General features: G+C 46.3%; 2 protein-coding genes across 2 annotated transcripts; one reads left to right on the top strand and one right to left on the bottom strand.

Annotated features, from left to right (window-relative positions):
* The first annotated feature begins 2590 nt into the window (after nt 1-2590).
* Nucleotides 2591-8189, top strand: LOC124663530 (SNF2 domain-containing protein CLASSY 3-like). The gene is given in 5 exon segments (XM_047201222.1): nt 2591-2692; nt 3904-5394; nt 6081-6239; nt 6334-6538; nt 6541-8189. Coding segments are annotated over 5 exon segments (3606 nt in total).
* Nucleotides 8190-11621: 3432 nt separating this feature from the next.
* On the bottom strand, nt 11622-13373 carry LOC124661912 (acyl transferase 5-like). The gene is made up of 2 exons (XM_047199799.1): nt 12836-13373; nt 11622-12701 (listed from the first exon to the last, which is right to left on the bottom strand). Exons 1-2 carry the CDS (start codon nt 13271-13273, stop codon nt 11856-11858), a joined length of 1284 nt encoding a protein of 427 aa, XP_047055755.1. The 5' UTR covers nt 13274-13373; the 3' UTR covers nt 11622-11855.
* Nucleotides 13374-22294: the final 8921 nt, after the last annotated feature.

The raw sequence follows: 22294 nt of genomic DNA, 5'->3' as shown, positions 1-22294 counted from the left end.
ATCTACCCAAATTTATGCCCCTAATATAGATAACAACCTTGTGCCCTGCCTTGCGACCGTTTTCGTACAATATAACAAAGAGTGCAATCATGTGTATAGGGGATAAACTACGAACCCTAGATCGGCTTGGGAGTTGGAAAGCGATTTGTAGAGCGTGTAGGGTTTATGTGGCTTCTCCAGATTGAATATTCCTCCATCTCTGTCATGGCTCTGATTCCTTTTATATGCAAATTTTGTCTTGATATCTAGGTTGATGGAAATTTAATGTGGCAACTAAAAAAATTTCATTAGTCGTTTAGTCCCCATGATCACTTTTCTTACCCAAATACGAATCATTTTTCTGTAGAGTAGATTAGGTGTTCTAGAAGGACCACACCTCTAGCGGTATGTAGTCAAATTGTGTCGTGTATAGATATCTATATTCTATACGTGGTACACACATTTTCACCAAGGTCCCAAATACCTAGTTGTTACTATGATGAGATGACAGTACCCTAGATCGACTTGGGTGTTGGAAAACAATTTGTAGAGCGTATAGCGTTTATGCGGCCGGTGTGTTTGTGGCTTCCGGTACTCCAACTATGCCATAATTACCATGCTATCATTTCCTTTTGAAATGCGAGTATTTTCCTAGCATAATGTTTTATGGAATAATGTAAATTCTCTTTCTTTCATGGATGCATTTTACATGCATCAGTGGCCCACCCCACTGTTATCACCCGTGAATAGTCGATCGATTATTTCTTTCATCGGTGAAGTTGCATGGAGGAGACTCTTCTCCACTAAGCCTCTACCCCCTAATTATATGGGGAGAAACCAATCTCGATATCCGCTCGACGGGAACAACAACATATATAATGACTATTTTAAATTTTGGAGCCTCAAAGCCCTGAGAAAGAGAAGGAGAGATGCGGGAGATGGTGTTGAGAGGTTCATTACCCTACTTTTGTGAGCTATGTGACTCCATGTAATTGCTCACGTCACCCAGGAGTGGTCGACACACTAAAAGAGAGGAACGTGAATGATTTAGAGAGGGAAGCCTACACTACCAAATCAAGATCAAGGAGGAGGTGCGCTTGGAAAGTCTCAAATAATCAGATCAGCTAATTGAGACTCTTTCAGTATTCCTCATAAGATATGACACATTGAATCTCCAAAGAGGGCTATCAAACCTATTAAAAATTGACACGTGTCAAAATTGTTGGTGTGCAGAAACCTTCATGTAAGCCCCCTATACCACCTTGTGTCTACGAGATCTTTATGTCACTGTACTCATCTACCCAAATGTATGCCCCTAATATAGATAACAACCTTGTGTTCTGCCTTGCGACCTTTTTCGTACAATATCACAAAGAGTACCATCATGTGTATAGGGGATAAACTATGAGCCTTAGATGGGCTTGGAAGTTGGAAAGCGATTTGTAGAGCCTGTAGGGTTTACGTGGCTTCTCCAGATTGAATATTCCTCCATAGCCATCATGGCCTCTAATTCCTTTTATATGCACATTTTGTCTTGATATCCAGGTTGATGGAAGTTTAATGTGGCAAGGAGATCGGGGTGAACGAAAAATAATTAGTCGTTTAGTCCCGAAGATCTCTTTTCTTACCCGCGTATGAATCATTTTTCTGTAGAGTAGATTAGGTGTTCTAGAAGGACCACCTCTAGCGGTACATAGTCAAATTGTATCGTGTATTTTTTTTTAGCAAAAAATTGTGTCGCGTATAGGTAATACTATATTCTACACGTGGTGCACGCATTTTCACCAAGGTCCCTAATACCTAGTTGTTACTACGATGAGACGACGGTACCCTAGATCGACTTGGGTGTAGGAAAGCGATTTGTAGATTGTATAGGGTTTATGCGGCTGGTGCGTTTGTGGCTTCCGGTACTCCAACTACGCCATAATTACCATGCCGCCATATTCTCTTTCTTTTCTTGAGAAATAATGTTATTGTTAGAATGCATAGATATGGTTAATTAATTGTTGGCACTAGTTACTAATACTAGCATTTTTAGGGTGCACCAAACCTGCCAAGTTCACATCTTAATGTACTCTTAAATGCTCATGGGCATGCTTTATATGCTACTCCAATGACTACATTGCAAGTAAGAGCATCTCCAGCCGTTGGGGCTCCCCGGGCCGAAATCCGGCGCTATTTAGCGTCAGATGGATGTAAAATTTGTCTGGGGAGGCCATATTCCCAGCGGCGAGCCTAGGGTCGCATGCTGACGCTCAAACACCGCATAAATAGCGACGGTGCAGTCGTCGGGAAGGGGAACCGTCGCAGTGGCAACCACGTCCATCGATGCATTGAACCGCCGTAATGGACCGCGAAGTGGCCTGGGGAGCTCAAACACCTCGTCGGGGAACCGTTGCAATGGCCTCGACGCGTGAACCGCCGTAACGGAGCACGAACTCCGCGGAAGAGCAACCGCCGCTATCTTCGTCGATAGACCACTACATATACGTTTTGCGATCTACAACCGGCCGGCGCCATTCATCTCTTCACCATCCTCTGTCGTCGGACACTTCACCATGAGCAGCCTCTCTTTACCATCGAACATCGACAGCGAGGGGAAATCGCCTGGATGGCGCCATTGGTGGGAGCTGCAACGCCTAGCAGCGATGATTCCCCGCCGCCGGATAGCGATGATTCCCAGCCGCCGGACGGCGAGGACAGCGAGGAAGAGGCTGAGGAGCAGGACGAGGAGGAGGAGGAAGAGTCTGAGGACGCGGCGGCCCGGGCGAAGGTGGACACGGACACGAAGGCGAAGGCGCAGCCGGCGAGCATCTTCGACGACGAGGAGGACACAAGTTCCTCCGACGCGTCGACCGAGACCGCCTCTTCGAAGGAGGTGACGAGCCGGAAGCGCCGCCGTGAGGACGGTGAGGCGGGGCCATCAAGGAAGAAGAAGTAGTTTAAATTTTTTTCAAAGTTTTTATATGTATTATTTATGTTTTTCCGAAGTATTTATATGTAATTTGTTTATATTGCACGCGCGCCTACAAATTTCTTCTATCTATTAAAATAAAAACTTCCCTCAAACGCACGCGTGCCGTATCTCGGGAAGACGATTCGAGGAGGACGATGATTGGCCTCTGTCGCTGACAAGTTGGGCCACCAACGATTCCCGCGCTATTGTTTCCTCCGGACTCCACGAGCACTCCCCGAGGGGCTGGGGTTGATATGGGCTCGCTGGATGGATGGAAGCCCAAATCCGAGCGAAAACGAGGACCCAGGGGCGCGTCTAGACCTTTTTCGCCGTCTAGATGAAAAAAAATGGTTGCCATAGACCTCGTCGGAGAGACGGCTGGAGATCTTTAAAAACAATGTTTCATGGGTATATTGCATTGCACGTAGAAAACCGCAGTGCATTTGAGTGGCCTTGAGGAGTAGCTCCTTGGGCTCGTCCATTATTGCAGCGGTCACTTCAAACCGAGATGCTTTTGGAGCGAAGCGTGAGCCGAGCGCCTGAGCCTACAGTACCCCAAATCGTGTTTGAAGGCAAGCGAGCACGGCAGGAGTAGCTGTGGCCCTTTTTCCCGCAAAGAGAATGGAAATGCTCAGGGTGACAGGCGGGCGGGCCCCATACCCACGACGCCCCCATCAACTCCGTTTCCCGTTTCTGCATACCAAGTAGCAGCTCCCTTTTCCTTTCTCGCGCCCAATTCTAGCAAACACCTCGACACCTCACTACCTAGCTCACGGACCGGAAAAACCCTCTTCATCCTTGATCGCCTCCTCGGATCCCCTTCCACTGCGCCGGCCTTCCAGATGCCGAGGCCGTCCGTCGAGATCCACCGCCGCCGCGCGCTCATCCTCAACGACGGCGACGACGACGACGACGGCGGCCGAGCGGGGGAGGCTGGCGTGGGCGGCGCGCCGTCATCCTCCTCGCAGCCGGTCGCTGCGGCGCCCGGTCCCGAGATCATCGACATCGACGATGAAGACGAGGAGGAGGAGGGGGCGGAGGTAGTAGCGGACGCTGAGGTCCAGCTTGGTGAGGGCGGGGGGCTTGTCGTCAAGGAGGAGGCTCCCAGTGATTCCGACTCCGGCGACGTGGACTGGGACGAGCTCGAGCGCCTCTACCCAAGCGACGAGGAGCGCAGTGGCAAAGCGAGCTATGCTGGGGGTAGGAGGAGCGGCGGCCCCACTGGCTCTCCCTGCGGCGAAGTGAAGGGTGGGAGTAGCACTAGCGGGGGGGGCAGCACGGGTCGGCAAGAAGGTGCTTGTGAGGTAGCAGGCGAAGTGGAGATGGATCTGGAGGATAATGACGGTGCAGAGGAGGGGCAACAAGACCACCAAGAGGAAGAAGATAAAGATGAAGAGTACGAGGCGGAAGAGGAGGAAGAAGAAGACGACGACGATGAAGAAACGGAAGAAGATGAGGCGGGCGACGAGGAATCTGAGGCAGGGGAAGAGCCGCGCCGCGGCGTGCCTAGCAATGCCAGGGCGGCCGCCGGCGACAGCGCCACGGAGGTCTTCCTGAGGCGGAAGTTCGAAGGGTGGCTCATCTCCAGGGTAGCGGACACCGCCAATGACGCCGGCAGCACCGTCGCGGCACGGACGCGGTCACGTCGGAGATGCCCCAACAGGAAGCTGCTCAGGCGAGGCACCTGCAGCAAGCCGTACTGCGTCGACACGGCGTCGTCCGAGTCCGCCTGGGAGTCGTCAGAGGAGGACGTCGCGCCACCTCGTGCTCCAGCGCCGTCGTCCAGTGAGGAGCGTGAGCTGGGTGGCGGCGGGCGCGGCAGCTATCGCAGAACGGTGACAGGGAAGAGACGTCGCCGAGGAAAGAAACCTGCCAACGGGGATGACACCTCTGATTCCGGTGGTGGTCAGGCAGTGGCGGCCAAGAGGAGGGGAAAGTACATGAAAAATAATGCTGAACTCGGCGGTGGTGGCGGCGAAGATCGGGAAACGGCGGCCAGGAGGAGGGGCAAACGGCCCATGGAACCTAATGCTGCTGCTGATGGACATGGTGACGACGATGAGTCGGACGGACCCTTTGCCAGGAAGCCAAAAGGAAGCTACGTCTTCAAGAACAAGGATGGATTCGGCGATGTTACCTTCAAGAATAGCTCCCTTGTCATTCCGAGGGGGCAGGGCCGCCGGGAGCGAGAGACCTACGACGATCTGCTCGACACCATTTTCGAGGGAATCGAGAACTACCACAACGGCTCTGCTCCGCAGGATGCCTCTGTTCCTCCGGGACAAGGACAGGGATGCGACACGTTGCCTTTGATATTCTCATTTGGGGATGAAGACGAGGTGGTGGTAGAGAAGACAGAGCATGAAGAGGTTGTGGACGAGCTGTTTGCAGACTGGGACAACCTCGTCCTCGAGGAGCAACAGCAATACAACGATGACCCTGCCCATACCCACGACAAGGTAACCAACTAATTCTGTGCTATGAAATCATGTGTGTGTTGAATTTGTAGTCTTCAGTATGCCGTGTGTTCTAGAAAAGTAGGAGCATATGCTCAGTTTTGTTGGACAGTAGTTCTTCCAAATTTTGTTTAATAGTGGTGCCTGTAAAATGCATATCAAATATATCTAGTTCGCTCGGATAGAAGTGTTCCATAAAAAAATTCCTTACTAAACAATCGAGTCAATCCTATTAAGTTTCAAACTGAAAACCGTAAGTAACTAAGTAAGCATTCTATGTGCATACATCGTGTGGGCTCGAAAAGTTTCCACTATGCTAGATTGAGACTTTGAGACTTGGATTATCTAGGAAAAATATGTTCTGAACCAATCTAATATGAAAGGTAATTCTGGATTGACATCTTCGAGTAGCAATTCTTCTGCACTGTCAGGATCCTATTGTCGTTTCCCCTACAGTACCATCATTGATTACTGAACATCAGTCATTAGGCTGCTTAGGCTTATGGGTCAATAGCAGGGTGTTTTATATCTTGTAATTCGTTTGCTTCCAGTTTGTCTGGGTGTAAATTCACCTCTAACTCAATGACAAGCAGTGCTGATTGTCTTTTCATAGAAAGAAAAACAAAAACCTGCAAGATGCGGACACATTATTTCTAGTCAATATTAACAATATGACACTGCTTTTTCAGGATGAAAAGAGCAATATGCATGAAATTCCTGCTGATGGAGCAACTTCATGCAGATGCAAGCCAGGGAAACATGTTCTCTTTCTTGATGACCAAATAGGTATTAGATGCAAAATCTGTGATTATATTGAAATGGAAATTCGAGACGTATTCCCCGCTATGGTAAGCAAAAGTTGATCTGGCATGTTCTGCAGACAGCATCAGTACCTTTATTCTGGTTAAATCATATGCATTTCCCTTTTTCCACACTCAACAGATGAAGGACTTTGCGGAGAGGGAACCAGCAGCTGACCGGGAGTTGGACTTGCTCTTTGATGATATCCTAAAATCAATTGGACATGAAGGAGCGAGTGACGTCGGTGGTCACAAAACTGGCGTTGTCTGGGATCTCATTCCCGGGGTACGCGAAGACATGTTTCCACACCAGCAGGAAGGATTTGAGTTCATGTGGAAAAGACTTGCAGGGGAATCGACATTGAACAGCTGAAGCAGACCATGAACAGTGATACTACAAGTGGCTGTGTGATTTCTCATGCCCCAGGGACCGGCAAGACCCGGCTAGCAATTACATTTGTGCAATCTTACCTGGAGATTTTCCCGCACTGCAGGCCAGTGATAATTGCTCCCAGGGGTATGCTGGCTACATGGGAGCAGGAGTTCAGAAAATGGAAGGTGAAGCTCCCTTTCCATGTGCTGAGTTCTAGTGATATTCAGTGGAGTGAAGACAAGACCATCCAGAAACTGGTTTCACGAGATGAAAGTCTGCGGCAGAAGTTGTCTGCGAACAAACTGAGCCAGAAATCTACGCTAATGCTGAAGCTGGCATCCTGGTATGAAGGCAGCAGCATCATTGGTCTGAGCTACTCGCTTTACAGGAATCTTGCCAAGGGTGAAGGCGCCGACGGAAAAACGGTGAGGAATCTTCTTCTTGAGAAGCCTGGCTTGTTGGTCCTCGATGAGGGGCACACACCAAGGAACAAGAAGAGCCTAATCTGGAAAGTCCTTGCAGAAGTCAGCACCGAAAAGCGGATAATTCTATCAGGGACTCCATTCCAGAACAACTTCCTAGAGCTCTATAACATCTTGTGCCTGGTTAAACCGAAATTTGCAAGGGATTTTGCTTGTACAAGACTCAGCAAGAAAGGACAATCAAGAGCAGCACCTCATGTGGAGGAGGATGAAGGCAAGGAATTCTGGACTTCACTGAGGATAGGTAACATAACAGATGAACATATCCGTGAAATACGGGAAAAGCTGGACCCTTTTGTGCACATACATAATGGTGACATTCTTCAGAAGTCTCTTCCTGGACTGAGAGAATCTGTTGTGATTCTGAACCCTCTTCCCCGTCAGAAGGAAATCATCGCAATGATGGAGAAAAGTGCAGGGAAGGGTTTTCTTGATGCAGAATACAAGATATCTCTTGCATCCATACACCCGTTCCTTGTCACGGGCACAAAACTGTCAGACGAAGAAGCATCTATTGTGGAGAAGATGCAGAGTGTACGGCTGAACCCAAGCGAAGGAGTCAAGACATGGTTCGTCCTGGAGATTGTCTGTCTTTGCGAAGCATTGAAAGAAAGAGTGCTCGTGTTCAGCCAGTACCTTGAACCACTGGCCTTGATCATGGATCAGCTGACCAGAAGGTTTAAATGGACTGAAGGCAGGGAGATACTGTTGATGAGTGGAAATGTGCGTGTGAAACAGCGCGAAGCCTTGATGGAAGCCTTCAATGACATGAACAGCGAGGCTAAGGTGATGCTTGCATCAACCAAGGCCTGTTGCGAAGGCATAACTCTTGTTGGTGCATCGCGTGTCGTTCTCCTCGATGTCGTGTGGAATCCTTCTGTTGGAAGGCAGGCGATTGGCCGAGCCTATAGAATCGGTCAGGAGAAGATTGTGTACACATACAATCTGATCGCAGAAGGAACAAAGGAGAAGGTCAAATATGACAGACAAGCTTCGAAGGATCACATGTCCAAACTACTGTTTTCAAATGAACTGCAGCCTACAGGGAGCAACCAGGCACAAGAAATGTTCAATGACAGGGTTTTGGAAACTATGACTGGACGCGAAGACCTCAAAGACATGTTTGTGCAGATTTCGCATTGACTGCACAGATGATCACTCAACCTTGTAAGTGGAAGCTTCTGGAGTTAATTTGCCGGTAATCGTCGTTTACGCAATGGTGCTAATTTGTTTTATGTTGTCTGTGAACAGGGAGGCACGATCTACTTCCATCCATATCTTAACCTTCGGAGTCTCCAAATAACAAGTTACTAATAACTAGCATCTTGCCCTGCCTGTGGTGTAGCTGTTCCTGGAACTTGGTCTTGCGTGTTGTAGGGTGTTAATGGGTTTCCGTCCCGTAGTCCTTCGCTCGAATCAGCAACGAACAGTGGGTTTCCCATTAGTGTGTTGAACTTGTTTCTTTCCCTTCGAACCTTGCTTGCTTTCTGCCGGCCAGACTATGTACTTCTGTTATGCAAGACTATATAAGTTTGCTAGCTCAGCTGTTCCAACAATCCTGATGCACCACCTGAACTTTGTTTACCAGATGCTAACTTTATTTCCTAGAACCTGAACCTATGCTACCAGAGTATGTGGATTCCCGATTAATTTGTGCTACTGAAGTAGCCTACTTCTCTGAATAACTACGGCCATGTTTACGTAACAGTTGCTGGGTTTTAAAGTTAGCATGGTTCAGTTTATCTAAGGTACTTGGATGAGGGGTGGATCATCAGTTTAGATATGCAACCAAGACATATATACAGAGCAATGACCGCAGCAGCTGTAGGCTATCAAAGATGGGTTTTCACTGCATCTTTTTCAGAGATGTGCAGGTGAACTTGTTCAGTCATCAGTCAACATACACCAACATACAGGTACCAACAGGCAGTGATCTTGGGTTACATAGTCCAATTCCAATAAAGGAATAAGTAGGTGCAGCTAAACATGCATTCCATCACAACTAGATGATACTGAACTGCTGGTCTGTATTTCGTTATCTGGTTGATAATGAAATTCAATCCCCTCGTTGGATCGCTTGGGAAAAAAAAGCTAAACATGCGTTCCTACCGAACCTGGACTTAACATAAGTGAATGGCAGGCTTTTATTAGCACTTTACATGATAAATGGCCCGAACCTAAACTCCAATTTACATGATCTAAACTGTTTTCTTGCATATAAAGTACAGATACAACTCTAACTGAAAATTCAAACAACAATTGGCATGCTCTCTAATCTTAGAGCAATATGGTTCAGCTCATTTCTAAACCCTCCACAATATTCAGAAAAGCACGCAAACAGATATGAGGTATATTAAGTACTATGGGATAGTCACTTGGGAATATTTTTTTATACAAATAACCTGAACTACTACGAAAAAGAATATACATCGTTTGTGTTATTGTATTTTATGGAAGACTGTCGCTATGTATTTAATTTTCCGTATTTAAGTACTATGGGATAGTCACTTGGGAATTTTTTTTTTATACAAATAACCTGAACTACTACGAAAAAGAATATACATCGTTTGTGTTATTGTATTTTATGGAAGACTGTCGCTATGTATTTAATTTTCCGTATTTCTGTCCATGACGTCAACTTCCTCACTGTGGAATCTCAAATGTATCACGAAAACTGCGAGGTTGTTGGGTGCATAAGGTTTAGTAGATTGACTATCTTAAGACTACAGTTAATTCCATCACTCTACATTTTCATGTTGTTTTCTGTTTGCTCTGCTTTACTCTGTCGGCTAGCTAGGTTGTCTGTAAAGTTTCCGGTCCAGCTTTAAATCATGAAAAATTATGCTACTACCTTTTCATAAGAGGGAAAAAGGTAGAAATTATGCAATTTAGCATGTAGAAAGTCACCACAAACTGTGCCAGAGTTGGGACTAAAAACAGTAATAAGTGTCTTGAATGAATATTCCTATGTATATATGTTCTGTTACTACTCCAGTTCCAACAGTTGCCATGCTGCATGGTCCAACATTCTAAAAACTGAACATGTATTACTATCAACAACAACATCCGGCAGGATAATAATATCAACAGATTAGCCATAAAAAATCACAACATTATTTTTTTTATTTTGTATACGAGTATGTCAATACTCAATACTACAGTACAGAATTCAATGCTCAACTCTCATCCTGAGATCGTGAAGAGGACAAAGATGACTTACGCTTGAAACCAGATGGTATAAAGTTATTCCCACAGTTTCAGTTTCTTGATTTCACTCCTTAGATTTCCTGGCTCATAGCTCCGAAAGCTCGTGATGGATAATGCAGTTTCTTCAACAATGCCACATGAGATGAGCACATTCAGAACCATAGTCGCCTGCACTGTTAGAAAATAGTGCAAACATAGAAAAAAAAGATTCATCTTCCTATCCAGTATCAGTGGTTTCATGAAGATTGATAAATAATATAAGGCCACCACTGTTGTTTAGCAGCTTTCATCAGTAAGCCATCATGTGAAAGTGAATGCTGGAAACTTTTAAGTTGTACAGAGATGACCAACACACTGCACTGCTAAGTTACACACAAAAACATGCTATGGTGATATGCTGACATATTGGTCATGGAGTGGAGGTACTGCATTTGAAACTTATGACTGCATGACTTTTAGTGACAGTTACTGGGCAGATGAGCCGTGTGCATTGGTGCCGTCTGAATAATTTGGTTGAAGGACAAGCTTTAATCTGTTTGATTTTCTACTATGAGCATCAGTTCATCCAGGATCCACCATTCAAACGCCTCACTGATATATTTTATCTTGCTCAGCCTTTTATCGAGGAAACTTTATCTTGCTCACCAGATCACTGTGAAAGTACACATTTTCTTGCGGTAACCAGCCTAAGACGTGAATACTTGTGTTTGTGAATTCCAGCACACTAAAAAAATAGGATTTGAGGCTGTATAAGTTTGAACCTATGGATTCAAACATATGGGTAAAACCCAAGGATTTCGAGTCAACGAGTCGTCAGCGTACCGATTCATAGACTAGTTGTGACAAGTCTAGTCTACTGCTCAACTAGTCGACAGGTACTTCAGCAGTAGCTAGTACATATATGACAACCAGATATGAGCAGAACCAGCGGGGGGACGGCGTCGCAATGTTCCGTGCCCGCGGATGGTCAGTGGATGGCGGCGGCAGCCTGGTCCCGGGTGAGGCAGCTTGTTCTTGGGGAAGCCTGGAAATGGCTAGTGTTCAGCCTTCCATCCCGCTGGTTGAGCACCTCACTTATTCATGCCCAAATTGAATCAATCGACTCAAATACCACGACTAATCTAGATTAGTCCATGACTAATCGCCCGACTACCTGACTCTATGAACTAGTCAAGTCGAACAAGTTAGTCGACAGTCAAATTAAGACTCATAGACTAGTCACGACTAGTCTAGATGAGTTCATTAGATTCATAATCCTTGGTAAAACCACAGTTCATTGAGACCAGAAACACAAAGCTCCTACAAAACCAGGGCTTCAAATAAAGACTTGCTAAGCATATGAAATAATGAACAAAATTGCCCCATATATACCATAATCTGGATTTTATTCATTCTTGTGGTTGGCAGTTTACAACTATCCACATTGAAAAGAAATTGACACATGACAAATACTACTGCAGTGTTCATATCTGCACAAAGGACCAGAAGGTGACCTATATGAAAACATTGCACACACCAATGTGAAGAAAAAGTACAGTGAGAGGGTGTTACATGCATGAGCATATCCATGTACATGCCCATCGCTGAGAAGAAGCATCCAGCTTAAGCGTACTTGGCAAGCTCCTCGGCGAATACGGCGGCATGTGGCTCCTCCACGCAGCGGAGCATGAGCCGGATCCCGCGCTTGGGCGTCGGGGGTTTGAGGTAGATCACCGACGCGACGATGTTGACGTCGTCGTTGAGGGTGAACACGTACCCCGGCTCGCCGAAGCCGTAGTCCACCTCATTGAACCCAACCCGACTCCAGTCAGACACCGTGACAGTGCCGTAGTCCAGGGGCACATTGTAGTGGTCGCCCTTGGCGTCGCCGTGCATCCAGTCCGTGAAGCGCACGGTGAGCGCCTCCTTGGCCTCGCGCATCACGCTGACCACCTCCGGCAGCGCTGCCTCCCGGATGGTCTTGCTGCTCCGGGTGATCCCCACCGGGTACACGCAGTTGCCATAGTAGCCATCCACTGACGGCAGCACGCCCTGGAGGAGGTGCCTCGTGCTGGCAGCGAAGCCGAGCCGGACTTCAGCGTCGTCGGGTAGCTCCACCGCCAAGGCACGGCACTTGAAAATCACGGCCGTCACCGCGTCGAAGGTAGAGCAGGTTTGCCCCCCGGTCGCGGCCTTGAACTCGTCCTTGATGCGCGCGATGTTCTCCGGCGAGATCTCGACCACCTGGGTCACGAAGTTGAACGCCGTGAAGGACGGCGGCGGCCCGCGTGGCAGCTTGGGCGGGTCCGGGATCGCTTCGCGGTCCCACACCGGGGCCACCGACGGCGCCGGGAGCCCCCGGGCCAGCTCGCCCGCCGCCTTGAGGAACTGCGCCGCGCCCTGCCCGTCGAACACCAGGTGGCTGAAGCAGATCCCGACGGCGAATCCGCCGCAGGTGAATTTCGTGACCTGCAATACAGCGGCGCTCGAGCTTAGATTCTCCCCGGATCAGCTTTCAAGCACCCGTCCCCTCTTGTTGGATTGGATCGGGAGAGAGAAGAGACGAGCAACGAGATGACGAGAGTTGTAAATCGCGCGCGAACCTGAGCCATGAGGATGAGGTCCTCGAGCTTCTCTTCCGGGGGAGGGCGGGGGATGAGCTCCGTCTTGGGGATGAGCAGCGGGCGCTCGAGGCCGTTGACGTCGGCGAGCGAGCAGCTCGCGGCGGCCTCCACGAACCAGACGCCCTCGCCGGTACAGTCCACCACGAGGTCGCCCGGGGACGGCTCCGCGATGCGGCCGGCGACCGGGTAGTACGGCACCAGCGCCCTCGCGAACCCTTCGCGCATCGCGGCCACCTGGTCCCCGGCGCCCACATCGGAAGAAGACGGGGGGAAGACCTGGATAAAGTCGACCGAGACGCGGACGGCGGCGGTCTTGTCGATGGAGGAGAGCGGCAGCACGCCACCCGGCGTGGGTCCCGCCGGAGGGACGAGCACCGGCGGCGACTTGTCGACGGTGGGCGCGGCGGCGGCGGCCATGGTCTAGTGGGTTGGTGAGGGAAATGGGAGGGCGCGGGGTTGGTTGATTTGCCGCTTTCGCTCCCCCCACTGTGCTGTGAATGGAGGTTGTTGCCGACTGGTGGTGGCTGCCACGAGCTCAATTTCTGGTTTGAAAAGCTGTTGACTTATTTTAAAGATTTTGGTAGGCAGATCTGACCTGTATGCCAGTGATTCCGGTACAGTTCCGAGTTCGTGGACTTCATGTGGCCTCATCTTGCCCAGTTGCCATCTTGGTAATGCTTTCTACCTCTCTAGTCTCCCCAATTTGATGTTAATGTTAGGCAGTGGGCAACGACTTCCTTTCCCCTCTCCTCCCACCGCTCTCGCTCTTCCCCCTTGGTAGTCGTAGAGGACTTACCGGGCCGCCCCCGACTCCATCTCCGGCCAACGCTCTTTGCCCAGTAGTTGGAGACGAGCGATAGATCTCGTCGCCCAGATCTTGCTTGCTCTAGGGCTTCTCCTTCCCCTATTGTTGCTCCGATCGTTAGAGTAGGCAGTGGAGGGGGAAACCACCGTCTCCCTGAATAAAGCAGTGGTTGCGGGCCACTTTTTGGCGCTCGGCTGTGGCGCTCCTCCATTCTTGTTGGTCGGCCAAGGTAGTGAGGAGGAAGAACGGTGTTGCGCCATCCAACATGTGACATCGAATCCTTTGGCCGACCGTAGTAGCAAGGAGAGGTAGAGGTGCTCATTGGTGACCTTTGCGTCTAGAAGTGGCGTTTGCCCTCCGGTGGCGGGGGTGGCTCGTGCGGAGCAATGGAGGTGACTTGGCTTGGCCTCCCTCTTCCAACCTGTCGAGGTGACGGCGTGGGGGTGGTAGGTCATATGTGGCATGCGTCTCTTCCTCCTGTTCTGGGAATCGACGAAGAGCGGGTTTGTCCTCGCCCTTCTCAAGTTGCAGATCCTGGTGAATCCAAGCTTCGCGCCAGACGAAGCTATCCGCGGCTGAGAGAGCCGCTTTGTGCTCGGCAGAGTCCGAGCCTCTTCTTCCCAGAGGCCAAGAGGAAGATCTTCCGCTCTTGCCATGACGCTGATACGTCTCAAACGTATCTATAATTTCTTATGTTCCATGCTAGTTTTATGACAATGCTCACATGTTTTATATACAGTTTATATCATTTTGATGCATTTTCCGGTACTAACCTATTAACAAGATGCCGAAGCGCCAGTTCTCGTTTTCTCGTTGTTTTTGGTTTCGAAATCCTACACGAGAAATATTCTCGAATTGGACGAAACAAAAGCCAAACCTTCTATTTTACCGAGACGGACCCGAGAGAGCCGGAGAAGTGCCGGAGGGGGCCAAGGGGGCCCCACACCATACCTGGGCGCGGGCCCCTCCCTGGCCGCGCCACCAGGTGGGGAGGCCACCCCCTGGCTCCTCCGACTCCGCCCTTTCGCCTATATATTCTGTCCGTCGCGAAAACCCTAAGGGAATGGACGATATTCCACGAAGAGTTCCGTAGCCGCCGCCATCGCGAAGAAAAGTTTCGGGGGACAGAAGTCTCTGTTCCGGCACGCCGCCGGGGCGGGGAATTGCCCCCGGAGTCATCTCCATCGACACCACCGCCATCTTCATCGCCGTTGTTGTCTCCCATGATGAGGAGGGAGTAGTTCTCCCCCGAGGCTGAGGGCTCTACCGGTAGCTAGGTGGTTCATCTCTGATGTCTACGCACGCTTCTATTCCTGTAGACAGTGTTGGGCCTCCAAGAGCAGAGGTTTGTAGAACAGCAGCAAGTTTCCCTTAAGTGAATCACCCAAGGTTTATCGAACTCAGGGAGGTAGAGGTCAAAGATATCCCTCTCAAGCAACCCTGCAATTAAGATACAAGAAGTCTCTTGTGTCCCCAACACACCTAATACACTTTTCATATGTATAGGTGCACTAGTTCGGCGAAGAGATAGTGAAATACAAGTAATATGGATGATTGTAAGTAGTAATTGCAATCTGAAATAAAGATGGCAGCAAGCAAACATGTAGCAGAACTTGTTGGAAACGGTGTTTCAATGCTTAGAAACAAGGCCTAGGGATCATACTTTCACTAGTGGACACTCTCAACAATGATCTCATAACTGAATAAATAAATGCTAATCTCAAACAATCTCTTGTTGGATAATAAACACCATTCATTGTGTAGGGCTACAAGAGCACCCTCAAGCCGGAGTAAACAAGCTCCACAACTTCATAAAGGAATCACACACGATGCGCACACTATCACCGTCACACCGTGGAGAGTGAATCCGGAATTCATATTAAAGTAACCTCTAGAGTGCATAATAGACAAGAGTAACATCTACATATTCAACTAGATTACAAAGCTCATGATCACATAAAGATCACATGGGAGAGAGAGATGAACCACATAGCTACCGTTAGAGCCCTTAGCCTCGGGGGAGAACTACTCCCTCCTCATCATGGGAGACAGCAACGGCGATGGAGATGGCGGTGGTGTCGATGGAGATGACTCCGGGGGCAATTCCTCGTCCTGGCGGCGTGCCGGAACGGAGACTTCGTCCCCCGAAACTAGGTTTCGCGATGGCGGCGGCGCCCCTGGAGTCTTTCTGGAATATCGTTGATTGATCTCGGGTTTTCGCGTCGCGAGGGATTATATAGGCGAAAGGGGAGCGTCGGTGGAGTCCCGAGGGGCACACATCGTAGGGTGAGGCGGCCCCCCTCCTGGCCGAGCCGGCTGATGGGGAGGAGGCCCTGGGCGTCCTCTGGCCTGGCCCTTCTGGCGAAATAGAATTTCTGTGATTTTTCTGGATTTTTTCGAGCACTTTGGTTTTTGGGCCTTTTCTGCAATAAACAGACATAATAAACAGAAACTGGCACTGTGGCATCTTGTTAATAGTGTAGTCCAATAAATGCCTTAATATGATGTAAAGTGCATATAAAACATGTAGGTATTGTCATAAAACTAGCATGGAACATAAGAAATTATAGATATGTTGGAGACGTATCAAGCATCCCCAAGCTTAGTTCCTACTCGCCCTCGAGTAGGTAAACGATAACAAGGATAATTTCTGAAGTGACATGCTGCTATCATAATCTTGATCAATACAATTGTAAAGCATATGAGATGAATGAAGTGATTCAAAGCAATGGTAATGACTAAACAACTGAATCATATAGATTTTTCATGAATAGTACTTTCAAGACAAGCATCAACAAGTCTTGCATAGGAGTTAACTCATAAAGCAATAGATTCTTAATAGAAGGTTTTGAAGCAACACAAAGGAAGATATAAGTTTCAGCAGTTGCTTTCAACTTCAACATGTTTATCTCATGGATAATTGTCAATACAAAGTAATATGATGAGTGCAAATAAGAAAGTATGTAAGAATCAATGCACGCAGTTGACACAAGTGTTTGCTTCTAAGATAGAAAGAAGTAGGTAAACTGACTCAACATAAAGTAAAAGAAAGGCCCTTCGCAGAGGGAAGCAGAGATTACTCATGTGCTAGAGCTTTTTATTTTGAAAACATGGAAACAATTTTGTCAACGGTAGTAATAATTCATATGTGTTATGCATAAAACCTCCTATAAGTTGCAAGCCTCATGCATCGAATAACAATAGTGCTCGCACCTTGTCCTAATTAGCTCGGATTTCCATGGATTATCATTGTATTACATATGTTTCAACCAAGTGTCACAAAGGGGTACCTCTATGTCGCCTGTACAAAGGTCCAAAGAGATAGATCTTTGATTTCTCGTTTTTGATAAATCTCACCTTAAGGACATCCATACCGGGACAACATAGAAAACAGATAATGGACTCCTCTTTAATGCTTAGCATTCAACAACAGATAATATTCTCATAAGAGATTGAGGATTAATGTCCAGACTGAAACTTCCACCATGATACATGGCTTTAGTTGGCGGCCCAATGTTCTTCTCTAATAATATGCATACTCAAACCATTTAATCATGATAAATCACCCTTACTTCAGACAAGACGAACATGCATAGAAACTCACATGATATTCAACAAAGGTGTAATAGTTGATGGCGTCCCGAGAAACATGGTTACCGCTCAACAAGCAACTTATAATAAATAAGATACATAAGTAACATAGTGATACGTCCAAAACGTATCTACTTTCCCGAACACTTTTGCTATTGTTTTGCCTCTAATTTGTGTATTTTGGATACAACTAACACGGACTAACGCTGTTTTCAGCAGAATTGCTCTGGTGTCTCGTTTTTGTGCAGTAAATCCAACTTTCAGGAAAATCCTCGGAATTTATGTCGAAGGTCTTATTTTTCCAGAAGAATTACGGAGCCAGAAGGGCAAGCCAGGTGGAGGCCCGAGGCCCCCACACACTAGGCCGGCGCGGCCCAGGAGGGGGCGCGCCGCCCTACTATGTGGCCGCCTCGGCTGGCCTCCGACGCCCTCCTCTGAACTACTTAAGGGTTTCGATCTAAAAACGCGAGACGAGAAGTCGAAGTCGCCAGAAACCCTCCAGAACGCCGCCACATCGCGAAACTCCGTCTCGGGACCAGAAACTCCGTCTCGGGACCAGAAACTCCGTTCTGGCACTCCGCCGGGACGGGGAATTGGAGGAGATCATCGCCATCATCATCACCGACGCCTCTCCATCGACCAGCCATGTTTCCCCCATCCATGTGTGAGTAATTCCCCCGCTGTAGGCCGAAGGGGATGGTAGGGATTGGATGAGATTGGTCATGTAATAGCATAAGATTGTTAGGGCATAGTGCCTAGTGTTTGTAATTGGTACTTTTATGATATTGTTGCAACTTGTTATGCTTAATGCTTGTCACTAGGGCCCGAGTGTCATGATCTCAGATCTGAACATGTTATCAATTCATGATGATATTCATTGCTTTATGATCTTACCTGCAAGTTGTATACACGTATTGTTGTCCGGAACCCAAGGCCCCAAAGTGACAGAAATTGGGACAACCGAAGGGGAAGGCGGTGATATGAGGATTACATGTGTTCACGGAGTGTTAATGCTTTGCTCCGGTGCTCTATTAAAAGGAGTACCTTAATTTCCAGTAGATTCCGTAGAGGCTCGGCTGCCACCGGCTGGTAGGACAAAAGATGTTGTGCAAGTTTCTCATTGCGAGCACGTATGACTAAATATGGAACACATGCCTATTGATTGATTAGTATTTGGATACCCTTTTATTATTATCTGCAAATGCCCTGCTTTGATTGTTACATGAGTTTCTCTCATCCATGCAACGCCCGTCATCCATCCCTATGCCTACAGTATTTTAATCCTGCTCGTTTACTATAATCACTACCGCTTGTCTTTGTTACTCTGCTGCTCGTTATTTCACTATCGCTATCGCTATAAAACTGTTACTATCGATAAACTCTTGCGAGCAAGTCTCGTTTCCAGTGCAGCTGAATTGACAACTCCACTGTTAAGGCTTACAAGTATTCTTTGTCTCCCCTTGTGTCGAATCAATAAATTGGGTTTTACTTCCCGCGAAGACTGTTGCGATCCCCTATACTTGTGGGTTATCAAGACTATTTTCTGGCGCCGTTGCCGGGGAGCATAGCTTTATTTGCAAGTTCACTTGGATTGATATTGATCGCTGCAAATTCTCCATCATGGGTAAACCTCGCGATCCTAAAGTCGCCATACTACCATCCACTACAAGAAAAGGTACAACTCTGAGTACCTCTGCTGCTCTTGATTCACCATCTGTGATAGATAAACTTGTTTCACCACCACAAGCTTCACATGCTGGTACTTCTGCTAGATCCGAAAATTCCTCTCATAATTTTGATGATGCTTCTGCTGTGCTTGATAATGATGGTTCATTGGGATCTTTTCTAGATGCTACAATTGCTAGGTCTAGACAAATTGAAAGTACCGAAACTCCTAATGAAAATGCTGCTACACTCGTTAATTCACCCGAGTCCGTTGAATACTCTAGTGATGATCTTGATGAAGATTATGTAGAACTTGATGGTGATTTTATTGATAAATGCAATGCTACTACCGATGCAAGAAAAATTAAAAAGTTGCTTGCACAACATACTCGTTAGATATAAACTATCTCCCGATCCTAAATTTGCCACATCTCCTATAAACATTAAGGATAAGGATTATGATTTTTCTCTTGATTTGTCTCATATATCTATTGTTGAGAAAACACCTTTTTGTGGTACTGAAAAAGAAAGTGATGTAGAACACATGATTGAGCTATCTACTCTGAGTAGCTTGTTTTCTGATGATGTTAAGAAGCGTACTTATTTCGTTGCTAAAATTTTCCCTTTCTCATTAAAGGATGATGCTAAAACTTGGTGTAATAGTTTGCCACCTGATTCTATTAATAGTCCAAAAGAATTTCTTGATGTTTTCTTCCGGAAATATTTTCCTGCTAGTGCTCAACATATTGCTTTGTAGAGAATTTATAATTTCGATCAGGAAGATGGAGAGAAATTGCCTGAGGCTTGGGCGAGATTTTGCTCTCTTATTAGAGCTCGGCCTGAACATGATTTGGAAAAGCATGATTTACTTGATATATTTTATAGTGGACTAACCGTTGAGTCTAGGGCATACCTGGATAGTTGTGTTGGTTGTGTTTTCAGGAAAAGAACTCCAGACGACGCTGAAGAATTATTGGCTAGAATAGGCCGGAATCATGATGATTGGCCTACACCTGAACCAACCCCGACACCGATATTGAAGAAGAGGGGTATGATTAAATTAAATGATGAAGATATGAGGGAAGCCAAGAAATCTCTTAAAGAGAAGGGTATTAAATCCGAAGACGTGAAGAATTTACCTCCCATAGAAGATTTATGTAAGATCACTCCCCTTCATCCATGATTGAGGTACACTCTATTGAACGCTTTACTAGAGAAGATATTCCGTATTCAAAACCTCCTCGCTCAATGCTTAGATGAGTTTGATAATTATATTGTTAAGCAAAATAATTTCAATATGAGAGTAGAGAATCATTTAATGGAAAATTCTCGAGCTATTGGTGAATTGCATGGTATTGTGGAGAGAACCTCCGATGATGTTAAGATGCTTGTTAAACATTTTCATATGGTTCAAACTCAAATTGATCAACTCACTAAAGTGCAAAATGACTTGTTAAAAGATAATTCTAAAGAAAAACATGCTTATGAAGTAACAACTAGAGGCGGTGTTTCTACCCAGGATCCTTTATATCCCGAAGGGCATCCCAAAAGAGTTGAACAAGATTCTCAACGAACTCGAAACTAGTGCTCCATCTAAGAAAAGAAAAAGAAACATAAAACCGTTGTAGAATCCTCCGAGCTCGTTAATGATCCTAATAGTATTTCCATTTCCGATGCTGAAACCGAAAGTGGTAATGAACATGATAAAGATAATGATAAGAATGATGCTTCTGATAAAGAAGAGGTTGAAGAAGAACCTGAAAAGCATGCTAAAAATAAAAAGTATACTAAAGAAGATTTTATTGCTAAGAAACATGGTAATGAAAGGGAACCTTGGGTTCAAAAGCAAATGCCTTTTCCCGCTAAGAAACTAAAATCAAAGGAAGAAGAACACTATAACAAATTTTGTGATTGGATGAAACCTTTATTCCCGCAAATACCTTTGATCGATGCTATTAAATTGCCTCCTTATTCAAAGTATATGAAAGATATTGTCTCTAACAAAAGGAAAATTCCTAATGAGGAGATTTCCACTATGCTTGCTAATTACTCTTTCAATGGCAAAGTTCCAAAGAAGCTTGGCGACCCGGTATACCGACTATTCCTTGTTCTATTAAGAATAATTATGTTAGAACCTGCTCTATGTGATTTGGGAGCGGGTGTTAGTGTTATGCCTTTCTCTCTTTATAAGAGACTTTATTTAGATAAGTTGATACCGATCGATATATCTTTGCAAATGGCTGATAAATCTACCGCTATTCATGTTGGTATATGTGAGGATGTTCCTGTTCAAGTTACTAATAACTCGCTTGATATTAACCGATTTTGTTGTGTTGGAAATGCCTGAAGATGATAATATGTCTATTATTCTTGGGAGACCTTTTCTTAACACCGCAGGGGCTGTTATTGATTGCAATAAAGGAAAAGTTACTTTTAATATCGATGACAAGGAGCATACCGTTTATTTTCCCAAGAGGATTGAGAAAGCATGTGGAGTTAATACAATTTCTAATGTGAGAACTATCAAAGTGGGAACTATTGATTGTCCAATATATGAGCCTAAAGAAGAATATCAAACTCTTATGATTGGATCCGTATCAATACAATTCAAGGTAACATGATTGATTTGAGGTTTATTTCTTCTTATGCTATGTAAAATTTATTTGGTGGCAAGACTTGATCAACCTTGTTAACAAATTCATTTTATATGCATAGAGGAGCTAAACAACATCTCTTTCTTCCTCCACTTGTTTTACTTGATGTAGCACTTTTGTTTTGCAAGGTTCTTTAGTCGATTAGAAATTTCAAAAAAATCTTTTTCTGCCCAGTAATAATAAATTTAACACCCAGAAATGTGCATTTTTCAAAGTTTTCAAAAATTCACAAAAATTATACCATTTGTCTTATTTTTCGAAGAGGCACTCGGGAGCACTCGGGGATGACCGAGTGAGGCACCCAGGGTGGCACCCCACAGGCCGGCGCGGCCAGCAAGGGGGGCGCGCCACCCTGTTGTGTGGGGCCCTCCTTGCCCCACCACTTCATCTCTTTCTCCCATTCTCTTCTCTCTCCCGAAAAAACTCGCACCAGCTTTCTCTCACTCGCGTTTCTGCTCAAGAGCTCAAGATTTCTCGATCTCTTTGCTCAGCCCAGATTTCTATCTGAAATTTTGCACATTTGCTCTCCGGTATGTGACTCCTCCGATTATCCAAGTAGAATTTTGTTTGGTGGAGTATATCTTGAATATTTTGCTGCTGTAGGTAACATGTTTAGTGAGCTTGCATGCTTGTTCTAAGTTGTAAAAACTAGTTTTGATGCATGATTAGTACTCTAGCAAGTTCCTATAGTAGTTTCCCTCAAATATATGTCACCAAATCAAA

Source organism: Lolium rigidum, chromosome 6, assembly GCF_022539505.1.
Source record: "Lolium rigidum isolate FL_2022 chromosome 6, APGP_CSIRO_Lrig_0.1, whole genome shotgun sequence".
NCBI lineage: Eukaryota > Viridiplantae > Streptophyta > Magnoliopsida > Poales > Poaceae > Lolium > Lolium rigidum.
Note: the sequence above shows the minus strand (reverse complement) of the source record. Positions and strands in the feature narration are given on the sequence as shown.

Coding starts and splice junctions, on each gene's coding strand:
- LOC124661912 (XM_047199799.1), bottom strand. CDS start 13,273: ATGGCCGCCGCCGCCGCGCCCACCGTCGACAAGTCGCCGCCGGTGCTC. Junction 12,702..12,835: donor ACCTCATCCTCATGGCTCAG/GTTCGCGCGCGA, acceptor GCTGTATTGCAG/GTCACGAAATTCACCTGCGG.